The sequence below is a fragment of the Nicotiana tabacum genome, chromosome 21, assembly GCF_000715075.1.
Source record: "Nicotiana tabacum cultivar K326 chromosome 21, ASM71507v2, whole genome shotgun sequence".
NCBI classification, from domain to species: Eukaryota; Viridiplantae; Streptophyta; class Magnoliopsida; order Solanales; family Solanaceae; genus Nicotiana; species Nicotiana tabacum.
Genome location: NC_134100.1, coordinates 53934524 through 53953331, shown reverse-complemented (window position 1 = coordinate 53953331; position 18808 = coordinate 53934524). Strand labels below are relative to the sequence as shown.

General features: G+C 35.2%; 1 protein-coding gene and 1 pseudogene across 1 annotated transcript; one reads left to right on the top strand and one right to left on the bottom strand.

Annotated features, from left to right (window-relative positions):
- The window catches only part of LOC107782032 (2-alkenal reductase (NADP(+)-dependent)-like), a 29462-nt pseudogene extending 22455 nt beyond the window's left edge, over positions 1 to 7007 (top strand).
- Positions 7008 to 7970: 963 nt separating this feature from the next.
- LOC107782028 (acetolactate synthase small subunit 1, chloroplastic) lies at positions 7971 to 17543 on the bottom strand. The gene is made up of 12 exons (XM_016602863.2): positions 17229 to 17543; positions 16599 to 16812; positions 15758 to 15841; positions 15601 to 15669; positions 13745 to 13828; positions 13511 to 13663; positions 12623 to 12709; positions 11702 to 11806; positions 11466 to 11588; positions 9736 to 9888; positions 9122 to 9187; positions 7971 to 8343 (listed from the first exon to the last, which is right to left on the bottom strand). Exons 1-12 carry the CDS (start codon positions 17456 to 17458, stop codon positions 8260 to 8262), a joined length of 1452 nt encoding a protein of 483 aa, XP_016458349.1. The 5' UTR covers positions 17459 to 17543; the 3' UTR covers positions 7971 to 8259.
- Positions 17544 to 18808: the final 1265 nt, after the last annotated feature.

Here is an 18808-nt window from a genome sequence, read left to right as displayed (position 1 = left end):
GACGAACTCAACTGGTACAGATAAAATAGAAATAACTGAACATAAACGTAGGCATGCTTTAAAATTAAATAGGCAACACAAAACAGTAGAGTGAAACAGATCTGAACAGTGTAAAGAATATAACTCTGCACATGCACATGCTGTAGGTGATGCACCATGCTGTCAGCCTCATGTGCTCACACTTTCAAATGCTCAACCGCTTGGTACTGATATGGCCCATACGACCCAGGAAATATCTATCCCGGAACATATACATCACTCACTATAAGTCACCCAGTACCGAGGAAGGCCAATCCAGTCCCGTAAAGAAGATCCATCTCCGGGTATCAAGTACTTCGGACAAGATCCATGTCCAGAGAAGATCCATCCCTCAATAGTATCAACCGCGCTCACTGGGGGTGTGTTACAGACTCCGGAGGGGCTCCTACAGCCCAAGCGCTATCATAATTATCAGTATAACTGCTGCGGCGTGCAGTCCGATCCCATAACTGTCATTCATAATTAGGCTCTCAGCCTCACTCAGTCATCAATCTCTCCAGTCTTACTTACGGGCTCACAATATCATGAAAACTAGCCCGAAACAATGATATGATATATAATTAAATAACAACTAAGATGGAGATATGATATGATATGCATGAACATGACTGAGTACATAATATCAATGAAATCAGTGAGATGAGAGCAAGAAACGACCACTAGGGGTCCCAACAGTACCGGCATAAAGCCTAAACATGATATCAATAAAATAGAGTCACTATACAGTGCCATGGAATCAACCAGGCCATAATTCTCACGGTGCACGCTCGCACGCCCGTCACTTGGCATGTGCGTCACCTCAATATCGATCGTATAGCACATAATTCGGGATTTCGAACCCTCAGAACCAAGTTTGAAAGCGTTACTTACCTCAAACCAAGCAAAATCCTACTCCGCGATGCCCTTGCCTCTCAAATTGGCCTCCAAATGTCCCGAATCTAGCCACAAGCAATACAATACGATCAATATAGGCTAAAGGAACTAATTCCACAAAATAATTATCAAATTAGAGCCAAAACCCGAAATCGACTCAAACCCGGCCCCTCGGGCCCACGTCTCGAAATCCGACAAAGTCACAAAACCCGAAAGCTCATTCACTTACGAGTCTAACCATATAAAATTTATCAAAATCCGACATTATTTGGTCCCTCGAATCCTCAAATTACACTCTCCAAAATCCCAAGCCCTAACCCCCAATTTTCACTTTAAAACCCCACTAATTAGATGAGAAATCAACGGAAAAATACCATAGCTAATGATAATTAGGCTCAATGGACTTACCTCAGTGAATAGCCTTGAATCCCCTTCAAAAATCACCTCAAAGGCTCCAAAGTCCGAGTTAAAAAATGGTGGAAATGAGAAAAAATCTCGAAGTCCTTTATTTATAGGTTCTGCACAAGCTTTTCGCACCTGCGGCTCAAAATGCGCTCCTGCGGAGCCGCTTTTGCGCACAATCTCCGCATCTGCGGAAAAATCACTTAAGTGACCATCTCCGCACCTGCGCTCCCTATCCGCTTCTGCGACTTCGCTGGTACGGAAAAGACCTCGCACCTGCGGCCACTACCAGACCTCCTCTTTTTCGCTTCTACGGGCAACTACCCGTTTTGTGGGCTCGCAGATGCGCACACCTATTCGCACCTGCGGTCTCCCCAATCCCACTCACTTCCGCATCTGCGCCTAGCCCACCGCACCTGCGGTGTCGCACCTGCGGCAATACCCTCGCAGGTGCGATTACACCAGCAACAGGCCAATTTCAGCAAATTTTCTAAACTTCAAACTTGATCCGTTAACCACCCGAAACACCCCGAGGCCCTCGGTACCTCAACCAAATATACCAACACATCCCATAACATCATACGCACTTAGTCGGGTCTTCGAATCACTCAAAACAACATGAAATACCAAATTACCCTCGGATTCAAGCCTAAGAACTTCTAAACTTTCGAATTCCACAAACGATGTCGTAACCTATCAAACCACGTCCGAATGACCTCAAATTTTACACACACGTCACAAACGATACCACGAACCTACTTCAACTTTCGATAATCCATTCCCACCCCGATATCAGATTTTCCACTGCCGACCGAAATCGCCAAATTTCCAACTTTCGCTAATTCAAGCTTAATTCCACTACGGACCTCCAAATCACATTCCGGACGCACTTTTAAGTCTAAAATCACCTAACGAAGCTAATGGTACCATCAGAATTCAAACCCGAGACCGTTTACACATAAGTCAACATCCGATTGACTTTTCCAACTTGAGGTTATAAATAAGAGAATAAGTGCCTCAATTCACCTTGGAACCACTCCGGACCCGAAACAACTAACCCGATATATCATAAAACAGCTGTAAAGCATAACTTAAGTAGTAAATAGGGGAATGAGATTGAAATACTCAAAACGACTGGCTGGGTCGTTACAATATATTTCTCTTTTGTTGTCTGATTTATCGTCGTTCAAGGTTTGCTTTACTAGTTTCTGCATGACATCTGATTATTTCAATCCTAACGAGCCTTCCCGGCAGTTAAATCGAATCCTTCACTCCTACCCATGTAATTAGCTTTTTAGCTTTCTTTCTTTTTGTGTCTAATTTCTCAATTTGCGTTAGATTTATGTTTAGAGTACTTGACAACCTTAAAATTGGACTCAAATCAGTTAAGTGGCTTTAATAAAAATATTCACAGAATGAAATAAAAACTACAACGTGTGTCACCTAAAACAATTTTTGAACCTCCTGCCAGTCGATTTATAATACATGATTTGTAAAATTATATTGATGTAAAAAACATAAAGTTTTGAGATACAAGTTTTTGTAACTGATCAATGTGAATTATCATATAATTACTTGTTTGTTGAGATCGACATGATGGATATCGTTTTCACCTATGAAGATGTACTACACAATTTTGAAAATTAATATCATATTATTAAAATAAAATTTTGTATAAATAATTATTCATGAAATAATAAGTACAAGTTTTGGTGAATGATCAACATGGATCATCGTGTGGTGACTTGATTGTCGAGGTCAAGATAATTTGATATCGGTTGAACCTACGAAAATGAGCAACAAAAATTTAATTAGATACATGTAATTTGTTTACTTAATTGTCGAGTCATTTATGAGATACAATATGTAATTAAGTGTCCTCATCTAATACTTTCTTGTAAAAGATATTCCTTGTGCATATATGTTTCTTTCAACCGTTTAATTATAAACAAATTGTTCAAAGTTATTTCACTTTTATCCACAATTACTATGACATCATCTTGACTTATTATATTATCAATGATCATTGTATGATTGTATTGGGTTAATTAGTTTTCCGTTAGACATTTCTATATTAAATAGTAAATTGAACTATTATTCTTCGTTAACACTATTTCATGCATACTATCAAATTGTATATATACCAACAACCCAATTTTATTTGATAGAAATTGTTTTTAAAAAAAATAACTTTTTAAACGCATGTTATTCCGGCATGCAAATAAACTAATTTAAGATCATCACATAATTAGCATTCACTTTAAAATTTGTAAAATCTGAATTTCATAAACAACATAGGGAAGAAAATTAATTAAAAGTAGATAGAATAAAGAAAGTAGAACTGATTTATGTCGCCACTTCCTTCTTGATTCCTCCCATTGACATAGTTTCCCCTAGAGAAAATCATTTTGAATGCAAAACCACTCCATTGGCTATATGTAGTTGGTCAATCTTCAAGTCCCTCTCTGTTTCAAGATTCAATTGGTTTCTTCGTTGTTTGTTTGTTTAATTCCACATAGAAAAGGAAATACTGGAATTCTTAGGTTTTTGGTGATGCAATCTTGCAACAAACTGTGAGATTTAAACCATGATAATCTCAAGTGAGCATGTTTACCAAAGGTAACTACTATTAGTTTTTGTAAATTAAAGGAATGTCATTTCAATACGGTGGCTTTACTGATTAGTTCTTGACTTTGAATCATTGATAACCACTCAACACATCGCATTTACTCTGTGTTTAGTTGTGTGAGTGCTATTCTATATAACGATTAGGGAACGGAGAGGTGCCACACCAGTTGGTTTCAATTGCCGTGTTTAGCCATATCTCATTTTTTAGAAGAAAAAGGATGCTTCGTCGACTCCACTAATGGTGAGTATGAAGGGTTGCCTTAGGGCTGTTTGTAAGTTAGTTAAACGGAGGCAACTCTTCGCTCTTCAAAAAACCTACTTTTTTAATTACTAGCAAAATTTTATAATTTCACGTAAGGTCTGACCCTTGAAGATTGAGGTTCTTGAATCAATTAATGCCATTTGCACTTTATAGGCCAAACTAATTTGAGAGAGTGTAACCGGGCCCTTGCCAATACACACGGTGGGCATGATTGACAGTCACGGATGCCGCTCTTCCGACACAGGTTCATTCAAATAAAATAGTCATTTAATTATTCTCCTAGCTAATATTTAGGAGTTTTAAATTAAATCAGATTTATTACTTATTAATCTTTCTTTTTTTGAATAAGTAAGAAGTTCTTATAATTAGGACTTTAAAATCATTACAATTTTATCTTTTATAAATTTTACGACTATAGTATGATTAAGTAACACCAAATCTTTATGCGTATGAATTTCTACAATTAAATATTTTTAGTGCAAAAGAGATTGTACAATAATACTAAATTTTAGGTAAACAATTATGATATAACAAAAGAAAAGACTAAAGAAAGAGGAAGCATTGTCCTTTATCCCAAATCAGAAAGTAAGGTATAAATGTTATGAGTAGACATGTGAAATTGATCCGCTAACTATAATTTTATTCTTTGATCAATAATTTGAGTAGATATAAATATTAATACAGATTTTTAAATATAATTAAAAATAATAATTACAAAAATATTTAATAATAGCAAGAGCAAGAGAGAAAGAAAAGTGATTGACAAAAGTTGTTTACCAATACTCCGACAAATATAAAGTACAAAAGGTTGATTTTTAATATCATTTGACAAAAGAATTTTTGTAGATAAAAATATAGTTATAATTAAATATTTAATATATGATATGAGCTAATATTAATAATATGAATCCTCAAAAAATAAATTATTTCTTTTAGTTATTAAAAAGATAATTAAATATTTGAATTAAAAGAGATCAGAATATAAAATAAAATCAGTTATTGTATTAGGAATAAATTGTTAAAATGCAAACTTTAAGAAATAAGAATGAAATGGTAGAAGAAAAAATGTATTCATAAAGAGACTGAGGTGAGACACAATTTAATATATTTGTATATCATATTATAAGATATGTATAATTATAAAATAATGCACAACTAATTTATCTAAATGCATCATTCATGCATATTCAAAAGATATTGAATACAATTACCATGTTAATGTGAGAAAAATTATTTTCATCATTTAAATAAATATTACATTTTATTTTAACGTCAACGTATATATTTTTTTAATTGATAGATACTATACACACGTGCAACGCACGTATACTAAAACTAGTAGATAGATAAGTTTTTCTTATGTCAAAGGAATTCAATAGTTTATATAAAACTAAAAAATTCATTATTTCTTTATTGCATAGTGTAATTTTTAGACAAAAGGGATTCAATACTCCTAGCTAGCTATAATCAGTGCTGTTATTTTGTAGCCTATCTCGGGTTATGGAGTGTCAAGAGTAGTGGATTGTGACGATCTAAATTTCAAGAAGGGCGATCTGGTGTGGGGAAGAGTACAGTATTATTGCAGCTGCCGACACTCTTACTAAAATTGAAAGTACAGAATTTCCACTTTCCTATTATATAGGAGTCTTAGGTAAGTGAATCCACCATGGAATCTGTTTCTCCTCTTCTTTTGATAGGTCTTATAGGATTGACTGCTTATATATGTTGGTTTTTATGAGGTTTCTTCTCCAAAGAAAGGGGAGACAGTGCTGGTGGGGCAATTTGCCAAATTGTTTGGCTGCTATGTTGTTGGAAGTGCTGGAACCAAACAAAAGGTTTGTAAACTATAGTAGCCTGGTGTTTTTATTTTGTGCAGCATTACTTATAATCAGTAAGTAAAGAATTTTAATTAAACACATATTACATGTACTTCTTAAAATAATAGTATAATATATACACACACAAAATAGATTGACACCACTTGAAAGATAATGCAAAATAAACATCAATTAGTGTGAGATAAGATAGGAATTGTAAAGCCTTAAACCCCGGTGCCCCAGTACAAGTCGAATTGTGACAAGAGATTGACACAGCTCGCACAAAACCCTGCATACACTACTACTGCCTACTGCCTATGAAGATAAGCAGAGAATAGGGAATTAAGGAAAAGAGTAAGAAGACCTTAATCCTGAGCAAAATGATCTGTCAATATTTTATAAAGCTCCTTTCCCTTGCATACATGGTTTTCATTCACAGGCTGCCAAGTAGTAACAAACTTGGAAACCTCCTTCACGTTATAACAGTCTCAATTTTGTGCCTGGAAGATTTGAAGTTCCAGTTGTTTTATAGAATTTGGAAGTCTGACGAAAAAACTGCAAGTTATGTATAAATTTATTCTATATGAAAAGGTCTGTTTCAAGAAGCAGCTATATATTGTTGCATATACTTACCAAAAGAACGGGATTATTGAACCTATAATTTCTTCTCAATCATACATTTCTTACTAGTCCAAATTATTAATTGTACTTGATCAACTTTTCGGTGTTTAAATTAGGTACTGGAATCGACATATACAATTTGAGAATGTTGGTGGACAGATGCTCGGATAGCTGTATTGTATGTGGAATGATTTCACAGTACAACTTTGAGAAAGCTCAAGGAACACACAACTTGCACTGCCTAATCTTGAAAAGCATCCGAATGGAAGGATTTTCACATTCATCTTTATGGGAAAATTGTGTACACAGCTCAAGGCATTCAAAGTGCTCCAGCGAATAAAATGCTTATTCTTTCTTCAGTACCAGTCATGATCTTCTCTTCTTGAGCTTGTATCAGTGAAGCTATTTGGATTTTTTTTCTACTAGTAACAATTCCCGTTGGTACTCCAAAATGCCATGAATTTTTAAATTTTATAATTCCATGAAAAGAAGCTTTGGCACAATAATTAAGAGTTGTCGTCCTGAGGTGAATTCAAGCCGTAAAAAATATTCTTACAAAAATGTAAAATAAAACTGCGTAGATAAACCCAATAAGATTTTGAGCTTCGCGCATCTAACTACCCTTTTACTCTTGATACTACCATGTGCCACGTCATTAAACTATATAGGATCTGTTCCATCGGCTCATACCATATAGTATTGGCCAATCAAAATAGGGCATGAATAACAACCATGACCGATATGGGATCCTTCTCCGGCCTACTCAAAGGTCTTATGACAATATAACCGAGACAACCTTTTACATCGAATGCTGAAATTTCACCTAATATATACGCTGATAATACAAGTATCAGTAGAAAGAGTAGCCGTATAAACATATCATAAATAAAAAGAAAGGCATAAAATCACCCCCTAGATTATAGCGGTATTTCCAATTACACACTCATACCTCTTGACTATTTAAAAGCAAAATTATTTCCCCCCAAGTACTGAGGTGGCAAAGAGTGTATTTCACTCGAGCAGCAAAAACAATTGTTGATAATTTATTTTTAGTCGTTTCTTTTAAAAAATATTACAATTTTTTTGCCTTCTTATTTTAACTTTTCTTTCTTTTCCTTTTCCTTTTCCTTTTCATTTTCTCTCTCCTCTTTCAACACCATTGCCGGCGCCTGCTCCACCAATCTTCCACCACTTTCAGACTTCAACAAACAGAAGTCTGAACCCCAAACCCAAACATGTATAAAAAACTCCATTACTGGTGGAAAGAAATTCCATTAAAGGAATGAAAAAGAAAGAAAATAGAATTAGAAAAAGAAAGAAGCTAGTGATAAGCAAAGAAGAAGCTAATCTGGCTTTCTGTTATTTGGATGACAACGGCGGAAGTAACATATGCTGCAAAGGGAATGAAAAAGAAAAAGGAAAGGAGAAAAGGAAAAAGAAAAAAGAGCAAAAATGTAACATTTCGTGTGCAAATCACCACCTAACATAGATTTTGGTGTGACTTTTCAAGGGGGTATATATTCTACTTCTAAAAAGTCCAAGGGGGTAATTCAGCCGTCCATGTTCACATACATTCCGCGAAGAGCAGGCATTTTCCTTAGGTTCGAGGACTTTAGACTACAAAGGGTATGAATATCCTCGCAAGTACTTCGAATCCACACCTGATTCACGTACCAGCGCCAGACGTCCTGTTCGCGCTACCTGTTGGATGTATATCAGGACAGAAAGCTTAGCCTCAAAAAATACAACCACAAGGAAATTGCAAATGAAAATTAGAGGTTTCATGTCGGGCTTTGGGAACTATACAGAACCTTTGGTAGTACGATATGCACCTTTTTAGCCACTGTATGAACTTGGTCATTATTAGTCATTTGGTGGGCTAAATAAGGAAACACAACATCATCTGGTTCCCTATGGGTTGTGGATCTGAAAGTTACTTATCAGTATAGCATTAAACTCCATTTATTTTATTTCCCTTTTACGAGCGAATAGTTTTAGCCTCTATATAGCCATATGGTGTCCAAATTATCTCACATCCCTTTCTCTCCTTCTCATGTTTCCCACTTAAAATCTCCTCCTTTTGTCCCTTTCTGGTGTTTACTCAATGTCTAACGACCTTATTTTTGCTCAATTTAATGCAAAAACTTTCATTCTTAATAGGTGGTGTTAAAAATCTCGTGAAGAAAAATTTACAGATTATACAATACATTTAGGTCAATGGTGCCTCTTCACAAAGGTTCAATTCTTATTGCCTTCACTTCATGAACTGAATCATAAGCTGGAATCCTTACGTTGATCCCAGTTCCCTTAAATCTCATGAACCAAACAAAACCAGTCATTGCAGTGACCCTTATCCCTTTGTATCACAATTACCTTTACATCACAATCCCTGTACTTACCAACTCATTTTGTGAAAGCTGCACTGCATATTATTGGATAATAATTTTGATATAGAAACAATATTATTGGAGTAACTGACCTCACAAATACCACAAGGCTCTAGTAGCCGCTGCAAAGCAACCATCTTATGCAAATCTCCTGTAAGCTGGAAAAAGCAAAGAAAGTAATAGTTCATTATAATGGCCAAGAGAAGCTTCATCCAACATTAGATAAAACTGAAGGTCTGCCTGGTTGGTTCATAAACTGCAATTGAAGTGCAAAAAGAGCTCTCATCCAAACTTTTTTCTTCTTCAGGACAAAGCTTAAGAGTGCTACACTGTACAACATAAAGAACCAAGAAACTGATCCATCATCTTATATTTGATCCACAATCACCCACGGTAGCCAGAGGGATCAAATTGGAAATGGTGAATGATCGCATGTTCATAAAAGCAATAGTTGGTCCATGTCAACTTTATTGAAGTGCAAAACCTTAAGTGATCAAGCATCAGCCATGAATGATGTATACCAAGGTGGGAAATGGAGGATGAAGCAGGCACATTTGACAGACCAAAACGAAAGATCAGAAATTTAAAAAATACAATATTTCTTGCATTAACCACTAGGCATACCATACACCCATTACCAAAGACAACTCTCTAAATCAAGTCCAGAGAAGACAAACTAAAAGTACTAGTGTAAACGAATCTTTACCTCAAGAGTTATAGTGTGGTCAGACACATCAACAGCTTTTGCTCTGAAAATGCTGGCAATGTCAAGAACATTGCGGCGTGCTGCAGCATTCGCAGCAATCTTTATCAACATTAGTTCTCTTTCCGCAAATGGGTGGTGAGTAATATCCCGAACCTGAAAGGATGCAATAAATCAAAACCATTTATCACTTTCTGCTCGTTTGCATGCAAATTAACATCGCAATCTTAGATCGCTAGATATCCTAACAAGTTATTGCATGGACCCGGACACCAATATTGGGTTTAAGACAGTAATATGGATTACTTGGCTCTTGGCTTGGAATACAATTATCTTTATTTGTTTGGTTTTGGTTTGGACAACAAATGTTTGGATCTGGTTCTGGAATTAATTTCTTTTAAAAAAAAAAATACATAGGATTAAGATTTTTTAAAAAGTCTAGAAAAAAATGCGCTTGCTTTTCTAAAAAAATTATAAGAATCAGCAATTGCATTTTAACTAGAGGAAGTAGGTCCAGATAAGAGCCAAAAGATAGTTTTCTGTTGTCGGAGACTAAGTTGCTCGGCCTCGGTTGCGGGCATCCGATACGGGCACAGATCCGAGTGTCGGATTCGGCAAAATCTAAATTTTAAGATTGCGGGGTGCGGATCCAGGTATGGATACGGGTGGGGGGATTCGGCTAAAAAAATTCAAGGCCTATAAAGAAAGCCATTTAAGGCCTTCCACCAACTCTCCATCTATATCGCTGCTACTGTCTACTAGAAGTCCGAACTCAGAACACGACCCCTTAAATTCTTGATTTTTCTGAAACACAAAGCAGCAAATATGAGACAAAAGTACTACAATATTGAAGGTATGCCATTTCTCATATCTTAAATTTGTTTTATTTTTAATTTTGAGAAATCAAAATCTCAATTTCCCCCTAAATTTATCGATGGACTCGGGTCAAAGTATCTGAAGTTAGTTGACCGAATCCGGGACGTATCCCGCTCCCGCTCCCGTCCCGTGTCGAGACGGGTGCGGCACCAAAAATGAAGAGTCCGCGCAACTTAGGTCGGAGAAACCAGCTGAGAAACAACTTCAAACCATATCTGTTTTAAAATTAGACAAATTAGTCCCTTGTTAGACATGAATAATTTCAAAATTAAGGGACATGGCATGATAAGGTGCATGCCACTGTATTTCTACATGCACCTTTTTGTTTAGTCCCAATCACACAAAAAGAAGTAGAAGGAGTAAAGGCCATTCAATTGATATATTCTGAAAATAATAGTCATTAAACATCACAACGCATAAAAATCACTCATAATACTAAAAGGAATAACATGCATACCAAATCTAAAGCATACACATTAAGCTCATAATATGAATGATTACATACAAATCAGCTGTTAAATAAATCCATGAGCAGTTCAATACTCGAGGAACAATTTCTGGAAGCCACACCAAAAAGAGGAAAAAGAAAAAGAAAACACTGTAGTGCTTAACCAGGTGAACATAATAATCTATAAAATTAATACTCAATTTGGAAAACTGTTTTCCAATATTAAACATATTCTGTCACAATTTTGTGAAAAAAAAAATGACCAATAAAAAATCACCATTCTTACACCACCGCAGTTCCCTGCCTCTCAGGAAATTCTATAGTCGACAGCAATTTTTAAATTGAAACAGTACAAAATCTTCCATCGGATTGGATACTGAGCAAGCACTCATGATAGATGACTACTTACCTCATGAATATCAACCAACTTATACAGTTGCTGCACCAACTTGCTAACTGACTCATCTGTGCCAGGAACAACCGTTGTAATACGAGAAAGCCCCTCAACTTCAGCATGTCCAACAGCTAAACTCTGGACAGGATAATTCAATACATTTAAGTACAAAAAATAAACACTACAAATGGAAGACAAAAGGACGAGGAAACTTGGGTTCTGTAAAAAGAAGCGCAAATATTTGAACATACTTGGATGTTATACCCTCGTCGAGCAAAAACTCCGGTGACTATGTTGAGAACTCCAGGAGTGTCATTCACAAGCATTGACAAAGTATGTGAGCGAAGCCCACTTGTCTGGAAGAATTAAGCCAAGGGCTAACATAAGCATCACTTGTAAGCAGTTTTCAATTTAATGGACTAATCGTCAAGACATAAAATTCAAGAATGAAAAGGCTAGCAAAAGCTGTTCTCAATCTGGAACATCCTTAGAATTTGCAGCATATTATGGGCCATTTCCCCATGGAAATTATTCAAGCAAACATCAAGAAAAAGACAACTGCGACAAAAACTACATCAACAGAAAATGCAACCAGTGGGAAATTAAGGAGGCAAAGCTGTAGTTTTTTTTTAACAGTGAAATACAAGTTGTACAGATCACATTTCATATATGGTGCTTAAAATCTGATCAACTTATTTTATTTTAGCCCCGGTGGGGTATATTAAAACTTCCCCAGATGTATTTCAGGCCATCCTAGTCTCAGTGGTGGCAAAGATGAAGAGATCAAACTATTCCCTCCTTTGGTTCTTTTATTATAGAGAGCAAAAGCAATAAGCCAGCCATATACAATACATGGAAAATGCAATATAACAAAAGGATGTTCTTTGGTTTTCTAAGAGAAATTCAACAAAGCAGGCAAAATTCAGATTTCAGAACAGCCCTCATAAATTGCACATTTAAGTTCATATCCTTTACAGGCTATAGAGAAACAATCATGTGATTTATTTGCATCTAATGTCAGCAAGATGGTCTAATTCGATCTACTCAGATGACAGATTCCCTGGAAATGCTGAATAAAAAAGGATGTAACGTCAAAACCTTCAAAAATATGAAAAACATTTCATCTAGAATGGAACAAAGGCACCTTTGAATAACAGTTAACAATGTCTTACATCTTCATCATTGAGAACACCCCAGTGAGCATCAAGAACTTGACTGACTCCAGAGTTGTCATCTGTCTCAACAGGATAGACATCTCCCTTCGTTTGGCAAAAAGAAAGTGCATCCAAAGTCAGATATTAAGGAGAGAGAAGAGAGTATTTTATGGTGAAAATAAGATAACTCCTTTCACACAGGGACTCTAGAATGATCGACAACTTTGGTCAAGACAACTTTTGTAAACGAAAATTCTCAAAAAGGTCATGGTTCAGAAATGATTGATTTCTCAATTCTTTGGACATTTTTTAAATAAGAATTCTTTGAACCTATGTTGGTCGGACTCTCTGAAAATATTGCCGGGTGTGTGTCTGATCCTCCAAAAGTAGTGCATTTTTGGAGGATCCGACACGGGTGCGGCAGCATTTTGGAGAGTCCGCGCAACATAGGTTTTAAACCATACAACTAGTTACAAAGATGCCTTTTGTGAACCATCTTTTCTCTAAACAATTTTATAGTGTATGCTTCCTGTATAAGGGACCATGATGCAATAAAAAGTTACTTATAGAAAAGGAAGTTACTAAGCTCCAACAATTCACAAAAGTACACATAAATCAAACGGATACTTTAAATTCCTTTAAAGTTATTGAGCATATTAAGATTCACATCTTGCAATCTTGACTATTTCTTTTGTAAGCTTATCACAAACATAAACTGAATTCTAATAATTGAAAGAAAATGAATCATATTATTTTTCATGTCTGAGTAAAATAATTCCTGAGTTGCTGACAAATGACAATTACCAACTAGCAATTGGCTGTGTATGAGGTAACTTGTACGTTCAGGAAAGAAACAAATTATATATTGCTACAAAAAAACAGGCACAATCCATGTAACTTGCATACCTCAGCCATAGACATAGATTCTCCATTAGGAGTCCTCTTGGTTGTCCTCGAAATAGTACCAGCAGACATTGCACCTTCAAGATCTGGGTATGATGCTGCTGAAAACCGCCAAAAAGGAGCAGATTCCCCCATTTTTTCCCTTCTCAAGGCAATCTATGTTCAAATCAATCATGTGACGGTGATTACTTGAGACACAAATTTAAGAAGCATTATAATGATTTCCTTTCAAGATACCTTCCCAGTACGAGCAATTTCTCTAATTCCAAATTTACTTAAGTTCCTCTGAACAGCCACCATCTTCCCTGGATCTCCAGTTACCTGTTTAAATGATAAGCATCTGAAAGACAGGATCGACTTTGGCTCAAATGTACTTTTTTAACTGTTCAACCATGTCATGCAGGAAAGTTAAATGCTACTCGCAACTACTAAAAGCATGAGAAAACCACAATTTGTCAGTTCTGAAGCGTGTTTAGCAAAATACAACCTCAACGCTTATTGAGACGACAAATAGGATATCTTGGCAAAACTGCAGGTATTGCTGCAGTTCACTCAGCCATGAGTAAACACCAGTGACATACATTGATAAACTAAATAAATTCATTTGGGCAAAGGCAAAGGAGGATTGCATGTTTGGTAGATTAGGTCATGAGTTTTCTTTTTCCCTAATTCTGTCTTCAGGTAACTAGAAAACTTAGTTTTGTCTTTTTCTTGTTTGGTACAACAATACTATCTTGAGATATAAAATATACGACACATTGTTTTTCATTACTATCTTGAGATATAAGATGTACAAGAACATTGTTTTCCACGATTTGCGTTGATATTGGCCCTCTGTGCATGTCCTGATTTTCACCTCTTTTTGCAGCAGAGTTGAAAGCACACTTGTAGAAGTATGTGGTGCTCACAGAAGCACTACTACCAACTTCATCAATGGAATACATGATTGACCACATGACCACTGCTGGAATCATAGTACAAGATGTTGGAAAAGCATAAGAGAATCAAAGGACCCCACTGTGATTTCTCCTATATGCCAAAGCCTTGATGGCAGAATTAACCAGTACATGTACTGCGGATCCGGGTACCAGGTGGAATGGTCGAAGTGCAAACTAGCGTGGCGCAGATAACACTACAACAACAACATACCCAGTATGATCCCACAAGTGGAGGTCTGGGGAGGGTAGGGTATACTTCGATCTTACCCCTACACAAAGTAGAGAGACTGTTTCCTATAGACCTTAGGCTAAAAAACGCTGGCCCACATATTACTGTTACTGGAAAAAGAATCCATTGGTAGATATGACAGGAGACTGACATACGATCTAATCGTCAATGTGAGATGCTTTTTGCTTCATAAGAATGAAACTTACCACTATCAACTGAAAATCAGTTTCACAAAAATTACCTAGACCATCGGAAACCATTTGGAAAAAAAGAAGGAAAAAGTTACAACTCCGAGATATGATCTATTTGTTGAAAATAGAACAGAAAATAATCTTATCTTAGATGGAGTATAAGATTTTATCTAATCTTATCCCCAGATTTTATCTAATCTTATCCCCCTGTTTGTTTTCCTGAACGGTGATTTTATCTAGTTTTATCTTTTAGTTAGAGATCAAATTTTATTTACTAATTTGAGGTAGTCTTTTTCTTTAGTTACAGATGCAGCTTTATCTATTCTAGGTGTTCTAACTATTTACCATTCCTACTCTATATATAAGACCCTTACATACTTTGTTGGGAATAGACTTGAATAATACTGATGAATTGATATTGGTAAAATCTCCCTCGCTATTCTCTCTTATTCTTACTCCGTCTCTACTTTTTGTCTCTCTCACTCTTTTCTCTCTATTTATTTTCTCTTTTCTCTAATTGTAATCTCTCGTTGCTCCTATTTTTCTCTATTTTCTCCCTTCTCCCATCTAGCCCGCATTAAAAACTCCGTAGCATTAGAGTTGTATAATTACCAAATACCAGTGTTTGTATCTATGCAATAAAAAACATGTCAGACATTTGGTATCCAATTCACAAGCATCGAGTTCAAGAAAGAAAAAAAAAGATGGATTCTGATCTATGTCATCAAACCTCACCTCAATAGTCAGAGAATGATCAGATATATCCACAATTTTTGCCCTGAAAACGTCCACCAACCACATAACCTAGTAATGATCAAAAGATTTGGACCCATCATAACATAATAGTAAAATGGTAATACGGACAATGTTACTCCAATACTCCAATAAGAACCTCTGCGCGGTATTTTGGATCGGCGCTGATTTTAATAAGCATTAATTCACGTTCAACTTGTGGCTCCTTGGATAGATCTTCAACCTGACCATCAACTTTTACAGATTAAATCAAAAGTATCAAACACAAAGAAAAGTCCAAAAGGAGCGGAAGGAAGAAAACCATTACTGCGTGACAAGCTAAAGCTTGACACTATGAAGGCTCTTTGAGTAATAATTTAAGCTCTTTTATCAAATTCACTTAAACCCAGCTGATCGAATCATGAATTAGTTAAAGTACTAAAGACCGTATTTATAACCATAGCTGAGACCATTTGCATGGTTTTGAGTATTAAACGTATTTCAGCCTTTGAACATCATTTTCAGAAAAGGGAGCAACGGCATGTACATTCAATTGACACAAATCTATAGACCAGAAAAAAGGTTATTCGAACATTAATAACATCACTTTAATTTAGACGCCACGTGAGAACAATCCAGCAAACTAGTAATTTATCTAATACTCATTACAAAAAGGGTAGGTTTTGCTAAATAAAAAATTGGTAACACACCGTACTATGACCTCAATCAAAACATACAAGGAAGATGTTAATTTGGTTGCAAGCTAACTGTATGGAAACTACACATCCAAGAGATTAATACGATTCACCAAACAAGCAGCTATAAATGCATATTCAATTCATTACCCACATATTTTTTAATTCTCATGTTACAACCGAAGCACATAATATTTTGTCATGCATCAAACAACCCCTACTATTTCTAGGGGGAGGAACCAAGACCTGAGTGCTTAGTCTAACAGCTTATAGATTAAAATACCATATGAAAATCAAAGTAATCACCTTGATCACATTTACAAGCTTTTGTAACTGTTCCATAACTTGCTGCAACACCCTTTCAGTTCCAGAAACAACTATGGTAAAAAGAGCCTTGTCCTTGTTTAGACCAACAGCAAGAGACTCAATGTTGTACCCTCTTCGAGCAAAGACTCCCGCAATACGATTGATCATTCCACTTTCATCCCCAACAAACACTTGAATCGTATGGCGCCTAGTCCTGTAATCACATCTCACATGCATTTACACCAGCATAACTTGAGAATACTTACACGAAAGACTTATTTTCCCTCCAGTCCATTTTGTGTGATACCATTTGACTGGAGTCTAAGACATGGTTTAGACTTATGTTTGTATAAGTAATAGTAGAAGAAAATATTAGACAAATAACAAAAAAGAAAAAATATTAACATTGAAATCATTGTATGGAGGTTAAATTTGATTAAATTATTATTACTTGTGAAAACAGTAGTTTAAATATCTAACATCTTAAAACAATTTTCAAAGATTATCATATCAGTTGAAAACAGAAAAATTAACCACGATTTTCTGAAACCTTTCTTTTTGTAGTTTCCAATCTTTATAACAGTTTTTTCTGCTAAGACTTTGACAAATGCAAGTTAAAAAAAAACTTACTTTTGTCTGATGGAAGAGTCGAAAGTTGTGAGAGAGTCGTCTTCATTTGCATATGTTCCATCAGCTTTGGTGGCAGAAATTACAACTGTTTTGGGCTTTGAAAGGGGAAATTTTGGTTTCAAAGTTGGAAATTGAACAACTTGGGAGAAACCCAAATGGGGAATAGAGAAATAGAGAGAAAGGAAGGGTTTATTTAGAGAGCTGTTGAAGTGAGTTGAAACAGCCGCCATTAGCAACAAAGAGTTTCGTTGATTCTAATTTACAGAGGTTAGAGGATGAATAGTTTCGTTGATTCTAATTTGGTGAAAAATGAAAGGGAAAAGGGCCAAATATAACATATACGGTATATAATGTCCGGCCAAATTTATCTCACCGTTATACTTGTTTAGCCAAATTTACCCTATCATTATCAAACTTTTAAAAATTACCCTTCACTACATTAGGTGATCTAGAATCTTCCAAATCATTTTAATTAAGTCACTTATTCTTTTTCTTGATCCACTATTTTCAAAAATTATAATTTATGTGAACGCTAAAGATACTAGACTATACATATCATTCATGGATATTTTTAATTATGAATGCCCCACTTCTCTTTTTGTTATAATGAGTTTGTAATTGGTTTAAAATTTTATTTATTTTCAACAATATATACACCGTAGAATTCAATAAGTATATTTATTGTGTATTATATGCAGATGATCATCGTGTATGTACATGTATATTCAAATATATTTTGTTATTGTCTAGTTATATAGAGTTCGATTAACTAACTTGAGAGTGCACAATGCATAGTCATTTGATTAAAGCAAAGTTGAATTCGATAACGTAAAGTGTCCAAGGAATTTCAACTTCTATCACTAATACTTGCAAAGTTTCCATACCTTTGGTGCAGCGAATTCATTAAAGTTGGTATGTTGTAAATACTTTTAAAATTTAGACAAACTACCTAATTTAGATTCTTCAATTTACTATACTTTGTTTACTAACTATTGTATTATTTTAATATTTCTTTTTCTTATTTTTTCTAATTAAAAAAACGTGTAAATGCCAATTATTTCGAAAATAGTTGATCAAGAATAAGAATAAGTGACTTAATTAAAATAATTTGGGAAAGAAGAAGAAGTGACTTAGGGGTAATTTTTAAAAGTTTGTTGATGGTAGGGATAAATTTGACCGGATTGTATAACGGAGGTTAAATGTAGACAATATCCGAAAATAGAGGGGTATATTTGGTCTTTTCCCAAAATGAAAAGATAATTCCAATTTATTTAACTTCCCTTTGTTTAAAAGGTGGGATCACACTCAACTATACTGTAAATTTTAGGTTACTATTTAACGTTTTTTACGGGAATTTTTTTTTTTTTGATGTTTTTTTTGTTGGGAAATAGCAATTTTGATCCTCGAGATATTGCTTTATTCAGAATTTAGTCCTTATGTTATCCAACTGAATACATTCATCCTTCAATTGATTCAAGTGTGTGATTTTGATTCTTGAAACTATTTAAAGTTTTAATATAATCATAATTTATATTTATATGGCAAAATACATAAGTTACCACCTGAATTATGGACGAAAT